Genomic DNA, 21,270 nt, shown 5'->3' with positions numbered 1-21,270 from the left:
TAATGTTTTATTGCAGCAAACTTCACTTTATTATTTGCCTCAGCTTCAACTTTCACAAAACTATCCTAAAATGTCTACTTCAGCTTCTAGACCCCCCATGAGAAAGGACCCTGCTTGGAAATATCATGAGGATTTTCCAGGGCAAGGAAAGGGGCAAACAAAATGTATGTTTTGCAAAACAATATTCCATGGAGGTATATATAGGCTAAAATACCATATTGCTGGTGTGCGTGGACATGATGCCGAACCATGCCCAAAAGCAGTCTCTGAGGCCATACGTGATTGTTATGTAATGGTTGAGGAGATTGAAAGAAAAAAGAAACAAAAGGAGGATCGAGCGGCCATTGGGAGAGAGACAGTTTTAGGAAGAGGGACACAGTTAGGTTGTGTTGGAGGCCCTTCTTCCTTACCTCCATATCGTCCGACTCAGTTTGCTACTGCTGGTGCTTCCGTTTCTGCTTCTGCTTCTATAAGTGGCAGTGCCACTGCCACCGCCACTTCTCATGCTCCTACCACTAGTAGTCATAGTGGGAATGTTACCATTGGACCTAGGATTCGTAAATCTAGGTTGGATTCCTTCTTTGTGCCTCGCACTACTCCTGGGTCCCAACCATCGCTTGAGGGCATGGGTTGGAATAAGGAGGTCCATGATGTTGCTAAAATGGCAATTGGTAGGTTTTGGAGCTACAGCTGTATTCCATTCTTTGTAGCCAGGTGAATGTTTTACTTTTATGTTTGATAAATTTGATTGTTTTAATTTTTATAGTTAACTTATCTCATTGAATTTTTATACTTATCTCATTGAGTTTCTTTGTGACAGGTCTCCTTATTGGCAACAAATGGTTGATGCCATTACCATATGCGGGGCGGGGTTCAAAGCCCCTAGTGAGAGTGATTTGAGGGGACCCATTTTGTCTCAAATGGTGGATGATGTGAAAAAGGATTTAGATGAACAGTGCCACATATGGAGCACTAAAGGCTGCACCATCATGACTGATGGTTGGACGGATAGGAGAAATAGAACTCTCCTTAATTTTCTTGTTTCTTCCGTAGGTGGTTGATTAATTTTAGTTTCATATAGTCTTTAATTTTTTATTTTTTATCTAATGGTTTATTGAATGATCATTGACCTAGCTTTATTTTTTTATTTCAGGGGGCACCGTTTTCATCAAGTCCATTGATGCCTCCGCCCATTGCAAGAATGCCACCTACCTATGTGAGCAGATAGAGGAGGTGATTGAAGATGTGGGTGAGGAGAACGTGGTACAGGTGGTGACCGACAATGCAGCAAATTATGTTGCTGCGGGTAAACTTTTGATTACAAACTAATTTTGTTTGCAAATTAATTACTATCTTGTAGTTTGTACCTCCATTAATTACAATTTACAATGCAACAAATTATGTTGCTGCAGGTAGACTATTGATGGAGAGGCACCCATCTATAGTTTGGACTCCATGTGCTGCTCATTGCATTGACCTCATGTTGGAGGATATTGGAAAAATCCCATGGGTCAAGACATGTGTAGAAAGGGCAAGAAATGTCTGCAAATTTGTATATAATCATTCATGGGTGTTGGCTCTTATGAGACAATACACAGAGCAGAAGGAGTTGCATCGTCCAGGAATCACAAGATTTGCCACAAACTTCCTCACATTGCAGTCCATGCTTAGGTCTAAGCCTGCCTTGAGACGTATGATTGTTGGTGAGGAGTGGTCTTCCTCATCCTATGCTACCACCCCTGCAGGGATAGAGATGGCAGACTGCATTTTTGATGAGCAAGGCTTTTGGGTCCCTTGTGATGAGATAGTGAAGGTAATTTTTTTATAAATTCTACAATTTAGCTTCATGTTTTATAAGTTATTATATGTATTCTCTTATTTGCTCATTTTTCTAAATTACACAATATTTTCAATTTTGCAGTTTGTTAAGCCCTTGGTAGTTTTGTTGCGAGTTGCGGATGGAGATAAGCCCGCAATGGGCTATATATATGAGGGCATGGATAGGGCGAAGGAGGCCATCAAATTCGTCTATGGAGCAGATGAGAGCAAGTATGGTCCCATTTGGGAGATCATTGATAGGAGATGGCATCATCAGCTACATAGGCCCATCCATGCGGCAGCCTATTATCTGAATCCGGCATTCCGTTTTATCCCTTCTTTCAAGGCTGATGCGGAGGTCCTTAATGGGCTATATGCAATCATGGAGAAGATGGGACCTGCCAATATTTCTCAAATAGACCTTTTTCGAGAGCTACAGATGTTCTCAGATGCACAAGGGGAGACCTTCTCTCGTCCTGTTGCCAAACACGCTAGAACAACTATGATGCCAGGTAAAAATAAATTGTTAGGCTTAATTTTAGTTTTATTCAATACTATATTGTAACTTGTTAAATGAGTTCATGAGTGAGACTGATTTTATTTATTTTTCTCATTTCAAACTCAGATCATTGGTGGAACTTTTTTGGCCCAGAGACACCAAATGTTCAGAAGTTGGCCATTCGTATCTTGAGCCAACCATGCAGCGCATCAGGTTGTGAGCGCAATTGGAGTATGTTTGAGCACATACACTCCAAGAGGCGCAATAGATTATCTGTGGAGAAGATGAATGATCTCGTCTTTGTTCACTACAACCTCCGCCTGAGAATGAGAAAGAATGCAACAGTTGACATGTCTCCTATCATTCTAGATGAGGTTGATCTTGAAGCAGAGTGGGCCAATGAGAATCAGACAGCTCCTGGGACTCCTACAGCTGTATTTAGTGATGATGACATTGATTGGATCGACCAGGTAGATATAGAGGCTGAGGCTGTAGCCATGGCAAAGGAGGAGCAGAGAACACGAGCAGAGACAGGAAATACTGAGACTCGGAGTGACACAGCTGTTCCTGTTGTTGGTGAGCATGACACAACCGTTCCTGATGTTGGTGAGCATGGCATGGTGTCACGGGGAGCAACTATGGCTGCTGAATCATCCAGGACCTACTTTAAACGCCTTCGCAGGGGGCCAGGGCGAGAGGGTGCACGGCCATCTCAGCCATAGGCTTGTACACTTGTAGTTGTATTTAGTTTTACTATTTGCCTTTGGTATTTGTATGAAACATTTGATGATGATCATATGATGACATGGATTTTTTATTCCATGAGTTTTGTAATATTGTATACATTTGACAATATTTATATATCTATGTTTCTTATTTTCTTCAGCTACAATTTGCGTTTATGCTTATGTGATTGATGTATACTTGTGTATGTAATCAAATGAGCCGAGTTTAATGATGTTTTTGTGTCTTTAAGGTGTATTCAATAAAGGGTGTCTGAAACAAGTTTTAAATCTTTAAAAATCTCTAAATTTCTTGAGTTTTTCACTTTCCCGAGTCCAACCGAGTCTGGAGCCGAGTCTGACGCCGAGTCCCGAGTTCGAGTCCGAGTCCGAGTCCGAGTCGGCCTTGCCGAGTCCGAGCCGAGTCCGAGTCCCGTTTCTTTGGCTGTGGTTGAAACCACAATTTTGTATATTTCCCCGAAGTGTACAAAATTTTCAACCAACAATATGTAAGGTGATTAGCTTTGCAGATTCAAACAAGCCATGCTTGGGAAAATTTATGAAGAAACACATTCCATGTGTGAAAGAGTTAACAAAATAATAGATGCAAGAGATCTTTCTCTATAACTTTTGATAGGACAAAAGATATATGGAAGATGGAACAAACTCAACACACCCCTTCATAGTGTTGCTATGCCTTCATCCTAAATGATATGATATACAAGTGACCAATAAGAGGGCTGCAATTAAAAAGAATTATGATCGAGGTGAGAATGTTTCAATTATGAGGGCTCAATGGAATAAGTTTTCACATAGGCATGGTGACGTTTCTTTCGTGAAGTCTTTATATGCTATGCATGCAAAGAAAGACCTTAAAAAGTGGCAGTGGAATCAAGGAGGTGAAACCCTTGAATTGTAATCATTTGCAATAAAATTGCTCTTACAAGTGGCCAGGTCTTCATCTCGTGAGAAAAATTAGAGTACTTATGGTTTTATTCATTCGCTAAAGAGGAACCAATTAGGGTCCAACAAAGTGGAGAACCTGATGTACATGTTAAGGCCCAAAAGTGCACCTGATACTAAGCTATTAAAACCTAGCACTTTGGGTAAACATGGGGACAATCACAAGTCTGTGGGTAAACTGTTATTATGATTGAACCTCCGAATAGGCCGGTTCCTAAAACAAATGAGGTATGATTACTCGAACAAGACCTTAAGAAAAACCTTTGAGGAAAAGGGAGAGAGAATAAGAAAATAAGGATGAAAGAATTGCTAACAACATAAACAAGGTGATACACCAAATGATCTGAAAGATAACAGAAAAACTCTTTTAAATGCACTTGTTCTACACATATGATATCTCTGAATTCATATCACAAAAAAGTGTTTCATACAAAGGGTTATTGCTCGAAAAAACTTGAAAGGAAATAACTTTCACAAACAATTATTTTGATAAACCACAATGCATGACCTGTGATTCATGCATGAGACAGAAAATTCAAGAAAGGTTATTTCACAAATAACACAAAAATGAAAGTTGCTCTCAATCACACAATGAAAAATAACTCAGAAATGATAAGGCATGAACTGATATCTTTATTGAAATCTTCTGTCAGAACTGCAAAATGGGTTACAAGATACAATAACTCAGCTAGGCTTGAGAAAAAAAATCCAGAACCTCTATAAACTGAAATCCTTCTTTTATGCCAAAAACCTTCCAAAGGCAAGGATAGGATGACTAGTGCTCAACTGAAAGTCCCCATGAGTGATCTCCAAATCAAAAATATCTTGAAATCCGAGTAGGGAAAGGAACCCCCACAAAAAGGCTTCAAACTCTACATATTCGCGTGAAATCAGGTGTAAACACTTGGTCAACTAAAGGTTGACCCATGAAATGCTCAAAATCAGGCTCTAACTGTTGGAGAACTAGCCCAAACTCATGAATAACTGCATCCCAAGCCTAAATTCAACCCCCAAATTCATGTGACAACTTCACCTATCTAAGGCTCAATATTTTCCTTCCATGTGCATATTGGAAATGATTTTTTTTTTTTTTTAAAAAACACAATTATAATAAATATCAATTGGATTTATAACTCATCCAATTAAATATTCATTTTACATTGTCATGTGTATATGGAAGAAAAGTTTTGAACCTTAGAGTTAAAAGATGCAAGAAATTTTAATTTCCTTTTAAGAATATAGCTAGGAAATTAATATGTGCAAAAATAATTAATTAAATATTTATTAATTATATAAATGTTGTTTAGAAAATAGCAATTTTTTACAACATTTATATAGTTACTAAATAATTAATTAATATACATCTTTTTTGTTTTGATAAGTCTAAAAGACTTAGGGGTTTTAAGCCTCCCCACGGCTTGGCAAAGCTTATCATTAAAATAAAAATCTAAGTGGGAGTTTATGAAAACCTCGACCACCATGCATTAATCTCTTTGCATTTTAAAAATACAATCCCATAAAAATCGAGCAAAGGGGAAATAAGGGAAATGCGATGGAAAACCTAAAATCATTATTCATTTTGCAATTCCAAGTTTTTCTTTCACCGCTGAAGAGGTAAATGGGCCGAGTTGCTAGGGTTCAAACATGGAGATGGGAATTGGTTTTGCGCATTGACTCCTTCTATGCATCCGTTTTCTGGGACTTAATAGGTCTTCTCATGCGTTGGAAATCATAAGGGTTTTCTCTAAAACCGCGGCATCACTCCATGTTTATAGAGAATGAGAGGTATTTCATAAAAAACGCATTTATCCCGAAGACTTTTCTTCTTTCCCTCTTTGTTCTTCAAAAAATCTCTGTGAAATCTCTGATTTTTTTTTTTGGAACTTTTGGCGAATGTTAGGAAGAAACTCTTGCATTTCTGTACAGTAAATTCTGAAATTTTTGAAAACTTTTGAAATTCCTTTATATTTTGCTGGAACCCGACATTTGTGTTTGGCGCGAGCTCTGATAGTGGGGTTTTCGCATTTTTTGGAAAAAACTATGCATACATTCCATAATTTCTGGGTTATTTGCATTTTTTGAAAAGGAAATTGGGGCTTTTGTTTTATATTTCCCTTGTTGTCTCTGCACCTTTTTGAAAATGGAAATCTGTAAATTTCCTTTGGATGGAAAATCTGTTGAAGAGGTTTTTTACGCAGAGAACTTTCTGCAGGAAAAGTAAATGAGGAAATACATGGTTTTACTGCTTTTTCGAAAAGGAATTTTGGATAGAAGAAAAATCTGTACCTTTGAAAATCTTATGACATTCCCTGCTGTTTTTTAAATGGAAATCTCTGTTATTGGGATAGGATTTGTAAATTATGCTTTTCACATAACCCTCTCTGCAAACTTTATGAGTTTTTTATGGTATCTTTGAAGAAGGAAACTCTGTAGTTTTGTATGGTAAACTCTGAAGTTATTCCTTATTGACAAACTTGCTAAACTTGCTTGATTTCCTGAAGATTTTTTACCATCACAGTGAGCAAGTCTGAAACTTGGTTACCTTGTACACTTTTGCACCAATTTTTTACGAATTTTCTCTTTCCCTTTACTGTTGCATTAGAATCAGCTATCATAGCTTTAGATTATCCTTATGCTTCCAGTATAGATGTGGTTTTCCTTTCCATTTGCAATATTGATGATTGCTTGGCATATTCTTTCAGACCTCAAAACTTAGGCTCCCTTTCTGCATTTCTATGGCTGCCTTTACACCATTTCATGTTTCCTGTGTATACCTGCAAGTATCCTCTGAACAATCACATAGTTTTTTATGAGCTGGGCTCAACCCTCGTGGGAGCCTCATTTAACCCCACTCATAATAAACCCTCTGAAATTGCAATTCTTTACCTGTCTTTGCACATTAAACAAACAGTTAGAAAAACACTAATTCTTCAAGGAATGAAGATGAACTTTTCTTATTTGTCTTCCAAGATGTTTATTTTTTTGTGATGAGGGGATCTTGATTAATGATGCAAATGTATAGGTAAGATAAGTAGACATCTAGTCATTGCTTAGATCTTTTGATCTAACCCACTTCACCATTTGACTTTTTCAGGACAAGGAGGAAACTAGAGGAGAACGGATTTCAAAAATGCAGACCTGGACTTCGAGAGCAGATTTACACCAGCCATATACCCCCAGGCAATGGCTGGTTCCTTTCTTATCTATGCATTTGCTTTATTAATTCATTTTTCTCCTTTGCATAGGAAAGTAAGGATTACTCTCACAGTCTTGTGTGAGAGAAAATTTATTTGTAGATTACTTCTCGTAATCCTTTCTTTTGCTCTGTAGATTACTTCTCATAATCATTTCAACTGTATAAAATATAATGAATAAAATAACAATTGAAAGATTTCACTTATGTGACACTAATCTTTGCCTAGGTACTAATATTTTCCATTGAATTGTAAATATAATGAAAATTTCAGTAACAGTACATTCATAGCTCATTTTGCCTTCTCTTTCATGAAAAGCCTAGGTACGAGGAGGGTTCTTCAGCAAAATGGGACCAAATTTCACCTGATGGAGAACTTGCAATCTTGGAGGATGAAGTGGTTGAAGCAGATGGCCTCAGTGATTTACCCCTAGTTCTACTACCAACGAAGGAATTTGAGCTCGAGAATGATAAGTATTTAAAGAACATCATAGTTGAGGACCTACAAATCAATGACATGGAAGTGTGGACAATAGATTTCTGATTTCTAAGTTTTATTTTTCGTACACGTATAAATCTATTAGGTTATCAACATTTCTGAATTTCAATATGTAATATCAAATATAGAAATATGTAGTATGATTTCTTAACTCTTTGACACAATGGCATTTGTGTGTTCAATCTTTAAAGTTAATGTTAAGCTTTACTAGTGATCTTGTTTTGAAAGTTCAATGTCATGATATTTTCAGTTTTAATGTAGCTAATTTATAAATTTACTAAATTATATTAGAAAAATGGCATCTCCAAGTACCCTGTCTCTTATTTTTCAAAAATAGATGTACTGGTACTTGTACCAGTACTAGTCTCCTCTACTAGTATTAATACCAATCTCTTGGCAACCATGGCCTAAACACATAGGAAACTCAAGAAAAGAAGGGAAGTCAAACAATGTTTTGGCATGGCTGAAATGAATTGCAACACTCTCAAATGAAGGAAATTAAAATGAGAGAAAAACAAATTTGTATTTGTGTGTAAAATTCATTTCCTTAAACAAGATAGGTTGTCTACATTAAAGTTTTCTCTGTACTTGATATGAAACTCATCATAGATTAAAGAATCCATGATGTAATTTCATTCTAACTCCACCAACCCCTTGTTACAAATTCTCCACCTATCAATCTCATACCTAAAATAATAAAATCTAATTCTTAACTTCTAATATTTTCACTTTCCATTTGATTTTTACTTCCATATAAACATTTTCATTGTAATTGTTGAAACTTAGTAGCTTCGGTAAGATAAATGATTGAATGCGAGACTTCATTTATCTCTCATTCAATCATCTACCTTATCGATATAACTAAAATTTAAGTATAGACCTCATGATTAAATAAATGAACTTGTTAGAACCATCTCATATGCATAGTCGATAATATTACTCATGCTGTGATCAGACCAAAATTATAACTACCATAGCTATCATATGATAGCATTGATTAATGCTATCATATGATAACTATAATAGTTATCATTCTAAAATGCATGTTAATACCGATCATTTATTTGTTAACTTATCTCGATCATTTATCGGGTAACTATATTACTTCACGTTGCCCCGATCATTAATAGTTATTGGCATGTTAAATAACGTGACCGATAGCTATCGGTATAACTCACGACAAAGAGAAATGACGTGACCGATAGTTATTGGCATTAACATATGATAAGTGGTAATATAATTGAAACAGTGTCTATGCACCGATCAAGACATGTCTTGATCGGTGAAGCATAGAACTATAAGTATATGCAAACAAAGTGTTGAGGATGCATCGACATAATTAATGTAATCTTCAGAAATTTATGACATAAGAAACAAAAAATATTAGTAAAGAAATAATAATATATATAAATTCACACTTGAACATAAATTTGAATATCATTTACATGGTATTAGAGCCACGCTGATCGAACCTAAAACATTCAAATTTGAGAAGTTCAAACTGAAGATATAAACATCATATTTCCCATGGCTAACGCTATCAGATTTGAGGACAGACTTGAAGGAGGCGACAATTTCTCAGCATGGAAGCTTAGAATTAAAATGATTCTAAAAGAAAACAAGGTTGAATCATTTATTAAAGTTGAATCTGAAGAACCAAAGGATGAACCTGACAAATCAACATGGGTCGAGGGAAATGAAAAAGCTATGAAGATCATAGTCGACGGAGTAAGAAATCATATCATGCCAATAATAACAAAACATGAAACTGCCTATCATATGTTCAAATCACTCGAAAGTGCATTTGAAATAAATAATGCAAGTAGAACTCTGGCTCTAAAAAGAGAAATAAATCATATAAGTATGAACAAAGGGGAGTCAATCAATGCATACTTTATGCGGATATCAGCCCTAAGGGATGAACTGGCAACACTTGGATATGAGATCCAGAGCAAAGAGCTAATGCTCATTGCTCTAGATGGGTTGCCTAATACATGGGAGACATTCGTCCAAGGCATCAGTGCAAGAGATAAATATCCAAAATTTGATAGGCTAAGAGAAGATTGTCTTCAAGAAGAGTCAAGGCTAAATAAGAAGGGGATCAAACAAAATAATATAGATGAAGATCTCCATGTTTTAAATACCAACTCCAACAAGAAAAACAAGAAGAAACACTTCCAGAAGAGAAAGAACCGACATGACAAAAGGTCATCTAAAAGAGACAACTCTCACATTTAGTGCTTTAGGTGTGATCAATATGGACGCTATGCAGCAAGATGTCTAGATAGAATCAAACAACAAGCTACATTTGCAAAAGTTAAAGGGGAAGAATATGACTCCGAGATGCATGTATTCTACTCTTCTCTCTCCAGTCAAGTGTCCAATAAATCTAACACTTGGATCATTGACAGTGGATCTTCAAGACACATCACTGGGTATAGAGAATTACTGGATTCCATGGCAGAAGAAACTGATGAGGAAGTAACCATTGGTGATGACTCTACACATCCAGTGAAAGGCGTCGGTACCTACACAATCAAGTTGAAGACATGCATGTCTCTTCAACTCATTGGAGTCCTATATGTTCCTGGCATCAAGAGGAACTTAATCTCCGTATCCGCACTTGAAGATGATGGGTACAAAATAACATTCATGAATAGTAAAGTTCTATTATGGCCACAAAACTCTTCCATCAAGAAGGCTACAACCCTAGGACATAGAAAAGGCTATTTATACAAGGTATGTACTGAATCTAACCTAGCCCTACTTCATGAGATTACAGATTCAAACGAAATTTGGCATAGAAGATTAGGTCATTTAAACTTTTGTGCTTTATGTTCAATGGAAAAATTAGTAACTGGTTTGCCTAAGTTAAAACAATACCATTCTGGTACATGTAAGGGGTGTGCCCTAGGCAAAAATACTAAGAGTTCCTTTCAGAATAGTTCTAGGAAAACAAGCAATGTTTTAGAGCTAGTTCACTCTGACCTATGTGGGCCAATGTCTATACCATCATTAGGGGGGTTTCTTTACTATATAATATTCATTGATGACTTCTCCAGGAAGACTTGGATCTATTTTCTTAAACATAAAGAATCGGAAGAGATTCTCAAGAGATTTAAGGAATTCAAATCCCTCTTTGAAAACTCTTCCGAAAGGAAAATAAAAACCTTAAGGACTGATAATAGGAGGGAATACACCTCAAACATCTTTAGAGAATTTTGTAAAGATGTTGGGATTAAGAGGGAGTTCACTGTCCCCTACAACCCTCAACAAAATGGGGTTGCTGAGAGAAAAAATAGAACCATTGTAGAGGTAGCCAAAGCCATGCTTCTTGACCAAAACTTAGAAACTCATCTTTGGGCAAAAGCCTCCAACACTGTTGTATACATACAAAATAGATGCCCTCACTCCCACATTGAAGATAAAACCCCTGAAGAAGTTTTCACAGGTATAAAACCTGATATCACTCACTTTAGGATATTCAGATGCCCTGTTTATATTCATATACCTAAAGAGAAAAGAACAAAACTAGAACCTTCTGGAAGAAAAGGAATCTTTGTTGGGTATAGTGAAACTTCTAAAGCCTATAGAATATTTGTACCTCGACATAGTAATATTAAACACAATAGAGATGTACTATTTGAAGAAGACATAGCCTTCAAAAGGGCTAGATACTCTATTGAGTCAGAGACTTATGTTCCATCTTCAGACCTAGAAAAGGATCTTGTTCCTAAGGTTCAGAGGGAGTATTCAGAAGAGAATGAGAATGAAGTTCAGATTCCACACTAGGAAAACCCTAAGAAAAGACCACTATGGGTTCACAAAACAATGGAAGATGCAAGGAATTTTGTAGCTCCTTCAGGGACCTTTAGAGAAAGTAAGAGGTCCCAAAGATTCACTAGCTATGTAGCCCTAATGAATGATCTCTCCAAATCAGAACCTTCTAATGTATCAGAAGCACTCAAACACCAAGTATGGAAAGATGCCATGTCAGAGGAATATCAATCCATCTTAAACAATGATGTTTGGGAAATTGTTCCTAGAGTAAAAAGAAAATTTGTTGTTTCATCCAAGTGGCTATTCAAAATCAAACATGCTGCAGATGGTAGCATAGAGAAACATAAAGCCAAATTTGTAGCCAGAGGGTTCTCACAAAAGGAGGGAATTGACTATGATGAGACTTTTGCTCCAGTTGCTAGATACACCTCAGTCAGAACAGTACTAGCCATTGCAGCAGCCAAAGGATGGAAAGTCCATCAGATGGATGTAAGAACTGCTTTCTTGAATGGGAAAATTGAGGAGGAAGTCTACTTAGAGCAGCCAGAAGGGTTTGAGATTCACAATGCAAAATCACATGTGTGCAGATTAAAGAAAGCCCTATATGGACTAAAACAAGCCCCCATGGCCTGGTATGAAAGAATTGATAGCTACCTCATGGGATTAGGATACTCAAAGAATGATGCAAATCCAAATCTATACTTCAAACAAATCAAAGGTGAGATGTTGATATTGATCTTGTATGTTGATGATCTTTTGATTCCAGGAGAAAGTCACCTTATTGATCAATGTAAGAAAGACCTTGAGAAGGAGTTTGATATGAAGGATTTAGGCCTTCTACATTACTTCCTTGGATTGGAAGTTTGGGAAAACTCTGACCATATTGTGCTTAATCAAGGGAAGTACACCTTAGACATATTGAAGAGATTTGGCATGATGAACAGCAGACCAATGACTTCTCCCATGGAAACTAATCTTCACAAATTGAAGGAGGCAGCAACAGATTCCCCATTGGTGGATCCTACACTGTACAGACAAATGATTGGATCATTAATGTATCTAGTCAATACTAGACATGATATCTGTTATCCAGTAAATGCCTTGAGTCAATTCATGTGTGAACCTAAGGAGATTCATCTTATGGCAATAAAACATATAATGAGATACCTTCAAGGCACTCTCAACTATGGACTCAAGTATGAGAATATTGATTTGAATCTACACGGGTTCACTGATTCAGATTGGGCTGGAAGTGTGACTGACTAGAAAAGCACCTCAGGGTGCTGCTTCAGCTTGGGTTCAACCATGATATCTTGTATTAGCAGAAAACAGTCTTCAGTAGCTCAGAGCTCTACAGAGGTTGAATATATCGCAGCTTCCATGGCTGCACAAGACGCTGTATGGCTACGGAAGTTACTTGTGGGATTATTTGAAGGACCAATGAAGCCTACTATAATTCATTGTGACAATCAGAGTTGTATAAAACTCTCCGTAAACCTTGTATTTCATGATAGATCCAAACACATTGAGATCCCTTATCACTATGTGAAAGATATGGTGGATAGAAATGTGATTCAGTTACAATACATCAGTACAGGAGACCAGACAGCAGACATACTGACCAAACCTCTAGCCAGAGTAAAAGTTGAACACTTCAAAAAAGGTCTTGGTATGATTGAGTTATAATCAGTTTTTGTAATCTATAATAATATATGAGATGTTTAATGTGTAGATTTCTTTTGTCGTGTTATGACCTTATGGGCTCCACCCCCTGTGTACAATTCTAAAAGGTGACAATCTTTTAGACTATGAACACTTGTATTAAACATTATGAGGTGACGATCTTGTAATGTTGATATCATGCTGACTTGGCATCACTCTGACTCATGGATGTGCCATGATATGTTATGGTAGACATTATGTGACGTAATGTCAGTGCACATGCCATAACTTGGATATAAGGGAATTCAACATTCTTAAGTATTTTATATCCAAGGTATCACGTGTTATGTGATACTGATATCACGTGTTATGTGATATCTATATCACGAGATGATGTGATATATTCCTATGTCACTCATTATGTGATGCTTCATGTTACGAGCATATGTGATATGATCCTTTGTATTATGTAGTCGTATAATACATTTTATTATGAGAAATATGATGCTTATTTCATGGGTCTATAATTATCTTCCCTAGCTAAGAGGGAGTGTTGAAACTTAGTAGCTTTGGTAAGATAAATGATTGAATGAGAGACTTCATTTATCTCTCATTCAATCATCTACCTTATCGATATAACTACAATTTAAGTATAGACCTCATGATTAAAAAAATGAACTGGTTATAACCATCTTATATGCATAATCGATAATATTACTCATGCTGTGATCAGACCAGAATTATAACTACCATAGCTATCATATGATAACTATAACAGTTATCATTCTAAAATGCATGTTAATACCGATCATTTATTTGTTAACTTATCCCGATCATTTATCGGGTAACTATATTACTTCACATTGCCCCGATCATTAATAGTTATCGGCATGTTAAATAACGTGACCGATAGTTATCGGTATAACTCATGATAAAGAGAAATGACGTGACCGATAGTTATCGGCATTAACATATGATAAGCGGTAATATTAATTGAAACGGTGTCTATGCACCGATCAAGACATGTCTTGATCGGGCATGTCTAAAAGACATGACCGATCAAGGCATGCCTTGATCGGTGAAGCATAGAACTATAAGTATATGCAAACAAAGTGCTGAGGATGCATCGAAATAATTAATGTAATCTTCAGAAATCTATGACATAAGAAATAGAAAATATTAGTAAAGAAATAATAATATATATAAATTCACACTTGAACATAAATTTGAATATCATTTACAGTAATCCTATATAAAATTGAAATCTTTAATATAATATATTTTAAAACACTCAACTTACTTTAAATCTTGCTTCAGCCATTGAAAACAAGTTGCACTAATTTGTGTTTGGAAATTGAAACAATGGTTATATATTTTAAGATAATGATATTAGTCAGATAGTTCATACGAATATCAAGGTATATCCTTACACAATACCCTTTTGTTATCTTTATCCTGCATATGCATTGATCATTTAGCAGGAAAAAAATATATGCATGAAAGCCAAATAGTTGCATTTCAAGAAAAGAATATATGGTGTATGTTAGGTGTTAAGAAGGGAAATATTAGTTGAATATGTGGCTCACAGAAATGATAAGTAGGTGTACTTTATCATACCAAAGAAGATTTCATTTCCTTTCGAATGACTACACATACGAACAACAATGTTTGCATTGGGAAGTATAAACACTTCTATTCTTTTACACTATCACTTCCAGGTCTTACGCATTCATTTCAAGGTGCTGGTTATGGGTTAATATTCTTTTGGTGTCAAAGCTTACTAGGTTGTCAAATAAACTCTTTTGTTTTAGCTATGAATAGAATATGACGAACGTTTACTTTCAATCTATCAAGTCTAGTTTGTGAGGAATAAGCCCTAGTATCATTGCTGTTACTGTATGGATAATCCTTGTGCATTACACCTTGTTATAAATAAATTTGGGCAAGAGTTATATCTATATTTTTGTGAGTAGTTCTATACTATCTATTCAAAATTGGAGTGCTGTATATTCCTACTCTATTTTCTACACTACAGCAAAGCAAAGTTTGCTCTATTTTAATAATTTGTACACAGATTTTGAATGCATACCTCATTTACTGTCAATATCTTTCGATTACGCATGATCCACTGACCATTGCACATCAGAGAGTCAACATTCTCTGTCCTCATACTGTAAACTAGACTTGTAATGCTGCATACCATAAAACACATGAAGATTAAAACATAAGGCAGAGATCTCCGTTACCATTTTTCGTAGTGTTCCAATATTTACTTTCAACAAGAAAACTGTTAGTAACCCGAGATTACTGAATTGTTAAATTTAGCCCCAAGCACATGATCCGAACACCATTTTTGTACCCACCAGATAAAATCGGAAGCAGAATTAATTTGTGTGTGCGATAAAATGTAACATGGAGAAGAAAACTAAGGCATTATTCTGTACGTCGGCATTTCTTTTATGTATTATGGAAAAACTAGCATAAATTTGCAACAAATTCTGTGTAGCTTTCTGATAGGACGTCCTTTTATCATTTAAAAGAGAGGAAATTCCATCTAAAAATTGTGAAGAGGAATTTACGGATCGTGTAAAGGAATTGTTGTCCATAAGTGCGGATTGATAACTACAAGGTCAGCCTGCAAACAAGGAACACATCAATTAACTTGCAATCTTGGATCATATTACTATGACATTCTTCTCCTAATGTTGATTGCAAGCACACAGGAACTCAGGAGGAAAAAACTTAATTTTTGAAGACACAAAATTGAAGTACCTAAAATCATTATTTGATATAATTGTTAACAACACCCAATTAAGACTGCTTTAAATGATATTGATAAAATAAAAAAATTATGATTACTCTCATTACTTTTCTGTACTAAAAAAATCCATATAAACAAATGGGGAAGATTTTGGGTTTGATTTACCTCAATAAACAAGGGCAAGTGTAAGCCAGGCAATAGATACCCCCGACTCATGGAATCTATATCGAAACTAAGTTCCACTATGGTCAAAAGGAGATAGTTTACAAATAAAATAAAATTTGTCTAGCATTTTTCTTACATATCCCTTTTGTTAATAATTGTGGGTTCATTTTTATGTTCCTGAGTGTAAGAAATTAATTGAGGTATAGAACCAGAATCAGTTTCAACTTTCAAACATAGAGAATCAAATTTTTGTAGATTAACAATACAGAGAACACTAATCTATGATCTTTTCATTAAAGAAGACCTACATATGGAGTTAAAAAGTTTTCATCTAAACTATTTATTTATTTCGTGAAACACTAATAGTGAAACAAAAACCGAGAGTTAAAAAGCATAATCATGGAATTGACAGAAATTTACTGGACTCGCCTGACCTTCTTTCCAACTTCCAAGGATCCAATTTCTTTGTCCCATAAGACTGCTTTGGCACCATCAATTGTTGCCATTTTCAAAATTGTTTCCGCTGGTAAAGCTGTAGGATCAGTATTTCCTTTATTGTAAACTTCTCTCCCTTTGTTAATTAGTGATGCAAGGTACATCTCATCCACTACATATACGAAAACAATTAATAGGTCAGGGACAACAAAATAAAAGGTTGGATGGAAATTGAAAATGACAAACAATTAATTGATACATCCAAATCTATAGAAAAAGAGTGAGAAACATCGAAAAGAAGCTATGGATTTAACCACAAAAACAACAATTTTTATTACTCCTTAAAAGAACAAAAATAGGCACTCTCAAGTTTCAACCATCAAAAGAAATTGTTTACTAAAACACTAAGCTACCGGTTCTGGTACTGATATAGGTATGGGTTTGGATATGTATGTATCAAACAGTGATACTCATAATTGTCAATAAAAAAATATTTAAATATCTCATAATTTGCTAAAATGAAAACACTCATAAATTCATAATTCAGTGATTTGTCAAATGTCAATACACAACAAAAATTACAATCAATATTTAATAATCTTCATTATGCTCTTCATCAAAAGCATCAAAGTCAACATTTGCTTTAATTTCACCTATACCACAATGAGTTACAATGCCACTTCCACTAGCCATGTATTGTACAAGCTGCCTCATCTAAAGATATTTCTTGGCAAGTTGTGCAACAATAAGGTCCAAGTCAACACAATCAAGAGTTAGTTTTGGAGTAATTAGGTGACTCCACAACACTCCCAAGATCTCTGAAAGACCAAAATAACTTTCACAAGAGAGAATAGCAAGATAGATTGCTTCAACAATTCAAGATTGATTAAATATTGATAATGGAGATACAAAATGTACATGGGAGCCCTTGCTTATAAAGACAAGGTGATGAGATAGGATGACAACTACCCTTGATACAAATATTAAATGCATGAAGCAAATATTAAATGCTGAGTGACCAAAAATAAATAATGATACATGGTTCAATTGTAAGGAACTTCTAGAATACCACCTAGGACAACTAACTTAGAACCTAAGTAATCTTAAGATGTGAATATGTCCCCACTAATAACTAGATAGTTAGTAACCTCATTCACGCTAGCAGTTAGATTCCAATTCCTTTCAACCAACTCATTGTTATCAAGTTTCCTACATGACAAGAGATAGTGATAACTAGAATCAGTCTAGGAGTGGAGACCCCAATGGGATTGAGGGGGAGTATCTGTTGGCATATTGGCATAACTGATAGAGATGATGGTGTACTAGTAAAGGATGTCGATGATATATTGATGGACTGTTGGTGATGATATAATTGTGATATGATGCTCTATGATCAATTATGCCAATATGCCAACATTCTCCCCCTTTTGCATTGATGGCAACACTAAAAGAATACAATACCAAAATAATCAACTGACGACAAATACCAAGAACTCATCATGCCATGCTGTACCAATTTGTGCTTCACTTGATCTTCTCCTCCTTTGCATTACTTCTCCCTGTCATTGTTTTCTACCCCTTTGACAGCAATGCCAAAGGTGCAAAGGCAACTTTTGTCTTCATTTCTGCTGCTCCCCCTGAGGAGTAGCCCTCTTCTTATCAATCCATAGTGAAAGATATTCAAGAAGTCCACTGGATTGATGCATCACTGGCATTCTAGTTGATCTTGTGTAGGGGTATAACCCCTAGCTTGCCTCTGAGATATTCAAAGGTAGCCATAGGCAATGGCTTAGTGAATATATCTGCCAAATGCTCCTTACTTGACACATGCTCCAATCTCACTTTCTTTTCCTGCACTCTTTCTCTCAAAAAGTGATACTTCAATTCAATATGTTTAGTCCTAGCATGTAGTACCGAGTTCTTTCAAATGTTTATAGCGCTAGTGTTATCACAATGTATGATCACCGGTTCTATCATATCTTGCTTGAATCCTTCCAAGACATGTCTCATCCATATAGCTTGTGTACAATTCATGGATGTAGCCACATACTCTTCTTCTGTTGTAGACTGAGAAATACAAGTTTGTTTCTTACTGGTCCAAGATACTAGTCTTCCTCCTAGAAAGAATGCACCACCGGTTGTGCTCTTCCGGTCATTTACATTGTTGTCCCCAAAAATTGGACTATCATATAGAAATTTTTACTCTATGGCACGCTTCCTGAGACAGAAATTCGCCCCATCCTTGGAATGGATCAATCGTTGATCCATCCCCAAGCTACGTTTCGAATTTCGTCGCGTTTCGAGTCCGTTTGCTATGTTTTTGCTTCAATGTAGGGGAATTTTTCGATAATTACCAGTAACTGGTAATTTGTTTTTCAAAACCCCCTTGAAGCTTTTTGGCTTGTAGGGGAATTTTTCTCCAACTGCAAGTTTTTATAAAATTGGTAATGAGGGTTTTAAAACCCCCATTACCAGTAGTTTGACTTTAAGTTAAAATAAAACTTGTAAATGGGATTTTAAAACCCCTTTACATGTCTTTATAACTTAAAGTTACTTTTATGAAGTTAAAATAAAACTTGTAAATGGGATTTTAAAACCCCTTTACATGTTTTAAGTGAAATCACTTGTAAAGGGAATTCTATTTCCCTATTACAAGTAATTTAACTTGTAATTTCTTTTCTAAAGCCTGAAATTTGCCTTAGAGGCAAAAATATGAACATTTTATCAAACTTGTTGTTTTGTTTCCAAAACCCGAAATTCTTCCATGCCATTGCAAGCTGATTTGGGTTCCAATTTTTTGCAGGAAATGTAGGGATTCCTTCCAAGTGTGGATTTGCTGCAACTTTGAAGGATTCAAACCCATTTTCCATGCATTCATTAAACCATTTTGTCGCCATTTGTCTTCAAAGCATTTTTTCTAAATCATGCATTTATGCGATTTGCCATGGTTTGGGGGTTTCAATCCATCTATTTCTAAGGCGCTTTTAACTCAACTATAAATGCGTTGGATTCTAAGCATTTATCAAAACATTTTATGCGCATTTTTGGTTTCGGATTTGCAAAAAGGCCCTAAAAACCAGTCACGTTTTTTGCCAAAAAAGCATTCTTCGCCTATAAGGTATGCTTTCAATCCTAAATCATTTTTGCTTTGCCTTGTATTTAATGATGAATTAAATCAGTTTCGAACTACTTCCTTGGCATTTTTATAGCAAATCGGTTTTGCTTTTGTCACAATGCGTGGCTAAGTTTTTCCCATTGTGTAAATTCTCTTTAAAGGGCATCATCTTCCATGTTGGGTTGATTCTCCAAGTTTGGATTTCTTCTCAACCTTGCAAGGTAATTTCTATTTTTTGTATTTCTTTCTTTTTTCTTTCCTTGCATTTTCTTGTTTAGTTTTAGTTTTGCTCATGTTCATAACGGGTTTATGAGAGGAAATTCCCCATTTTACAAAGAAATTTGTAAACTAAAGTTGTTCTTCCCCTTTGTAATTCTCCTTCTTTACTTGCATTCGGGTTTTAGAAACCCGATTGCAAGTAAGAGATAAATTTGTGTTCTTCCCCTTTTTGAACAAAGACTTAACCTTCTTTGGTCCAAAAAAATAAAAAAAATAAAAATGAAGTTTCAAAATAAGAAAGATGTGCTCTTCCAAATTTGCAATCTTCCCAATTTGCAAAGAAATTTGCAAGTGTGAAAAGTTCTACCTCAAGACGTGTTCTTCCCTTTTTGGACAAAGACTTAACCTTCTTTAGTCCAAAAATCAAGTTTTAATGACGAAAAAATCAAGTTCTTCCCAATTTCGGGTTTTGAAATCCGGATTGCAAGTTGAAAGTAGTTCCCATTTTTGCATGGCAAAGTTCCAAGTGATCTTCTTGAAATTCATTTTTACCTATCCGTTTCCAATTCCTTCATCCGTACTTATCATCGTCGCCATTTCCTACTTGCCTAAATACCATTTTTTCATCCATTCCTTCGATTTTCAGTTTGTAAGTAAATTTGCATTTGTATTTAGAAAACCGATTGCAAATGTGTTCTTCCCAACTTCCAAACTGAAAATTCATTCTCCTTCCATTTATTCATGCTTTGTGTTTTGCAAGTATAATTGCATTCGGAATTTGGAAACCCGATTGCACGTTTGTACTTCCCTCTTGTGTACTTGCAAAACATGTTTCAAAACCGGACATAAGTCAAAAGCTTATCTTTCCACCTCTTATATTTCCTCTCACAAATCCAAAGTACGAAAGTCGAACTTTCCTATTTGGAGGAGTAAAAATGTCTAAAGATACTGACTTTGATACTGCCTTGATACTCTTGGATCTACATTGCAGCATTCCCAGTTGTTTTCAGATGACAGATGTACCATCATCTCCCACTCCAAAAAAGATGAAATACAGGTATGACAAATACCAAAATGAAGTCCCTCAGTCACAGGTTTCCTCCTCCCTTGATCATATCAAGGATACTGAGATAGGGCATGTTGACATGTCCGAATTCATACAAAGGATTGAAGATCCGAAGGAGGGGGATATGCAACGGTTGCTGGACAGCCATATCCATCATGCCGCATCCCTTCCAGTTGCTGCCCTAGAACCGGAATTTGTTCTAGCATGTGCCCATCATTTTGATAAAGAGACATGAGTTATTAAAAATGATGATGGAGAAGTGATCATTCGCCTCGATGCAGAAGCTATAGAGAGGGGTTTAAAACTACCCTCTGAAACCATTTATATAGAGATCTCCAAGCAAAGTGCAGCTGAATACTTTGCCAAAAGGGAG

General features: G+C 35.8%; 1 protein-coding gene across 3 annotated transcripts in view; it reads right to left on the bottom strand.

Annotated features, from left to right (window-relative positions):
* The window catches only part of LOC131071526 (uncharacterized), a 297,148-nt gene that overhangs the window by 21,921 nt on the left and 253,957 nt on the right, over positions 1–21,270 (bottom strand). For 2 of the 3 annotated variants that reach the window (XM_059211079.1, XM_058007425.2), the window contains exons 7-9: positions 16,497–16,669; positions 15,716–15,771; positions 15,226–15,328 (exon numbers count right to left, since the gene is read on the bottom strand). In XM_059211079.1, the coding sequence (XP_059067062.1) occupies positions 15,226–15,328; positions 15,716–15,771; positions 16,497–16,669 (332 nt within the window). The remainder of the gene's footprint in view (positions 1–15,225; positions 15,329–15,715; positions 15,772–16,496; positions 16,670–21,270) is intronic. The other variant, XR_009112532.2, reaches the window with a different exon arrangement.

The sequence above is a fragment of the Cryptomeria japonica genome, chromosome 9 (assembly GCF_030272615.1).
Source record: "Cryptomeria japonica chromosome 9, Sugi_1.0, whole genome shotgun sequence".
In the NCBI taxonomy this organism is placed as follows: domain Eukaryota; kingdom Viridiplantae; phylum Streptophyta; class Pinopsida; order Cupressales; family Cupressaceae; genus Cryptomeria; species Cryptomeria japonica.
Note: the sequence above shows the minus strand (reverse complement) of the source record. Positions and strands in the feature narration are given on the sequence as shown.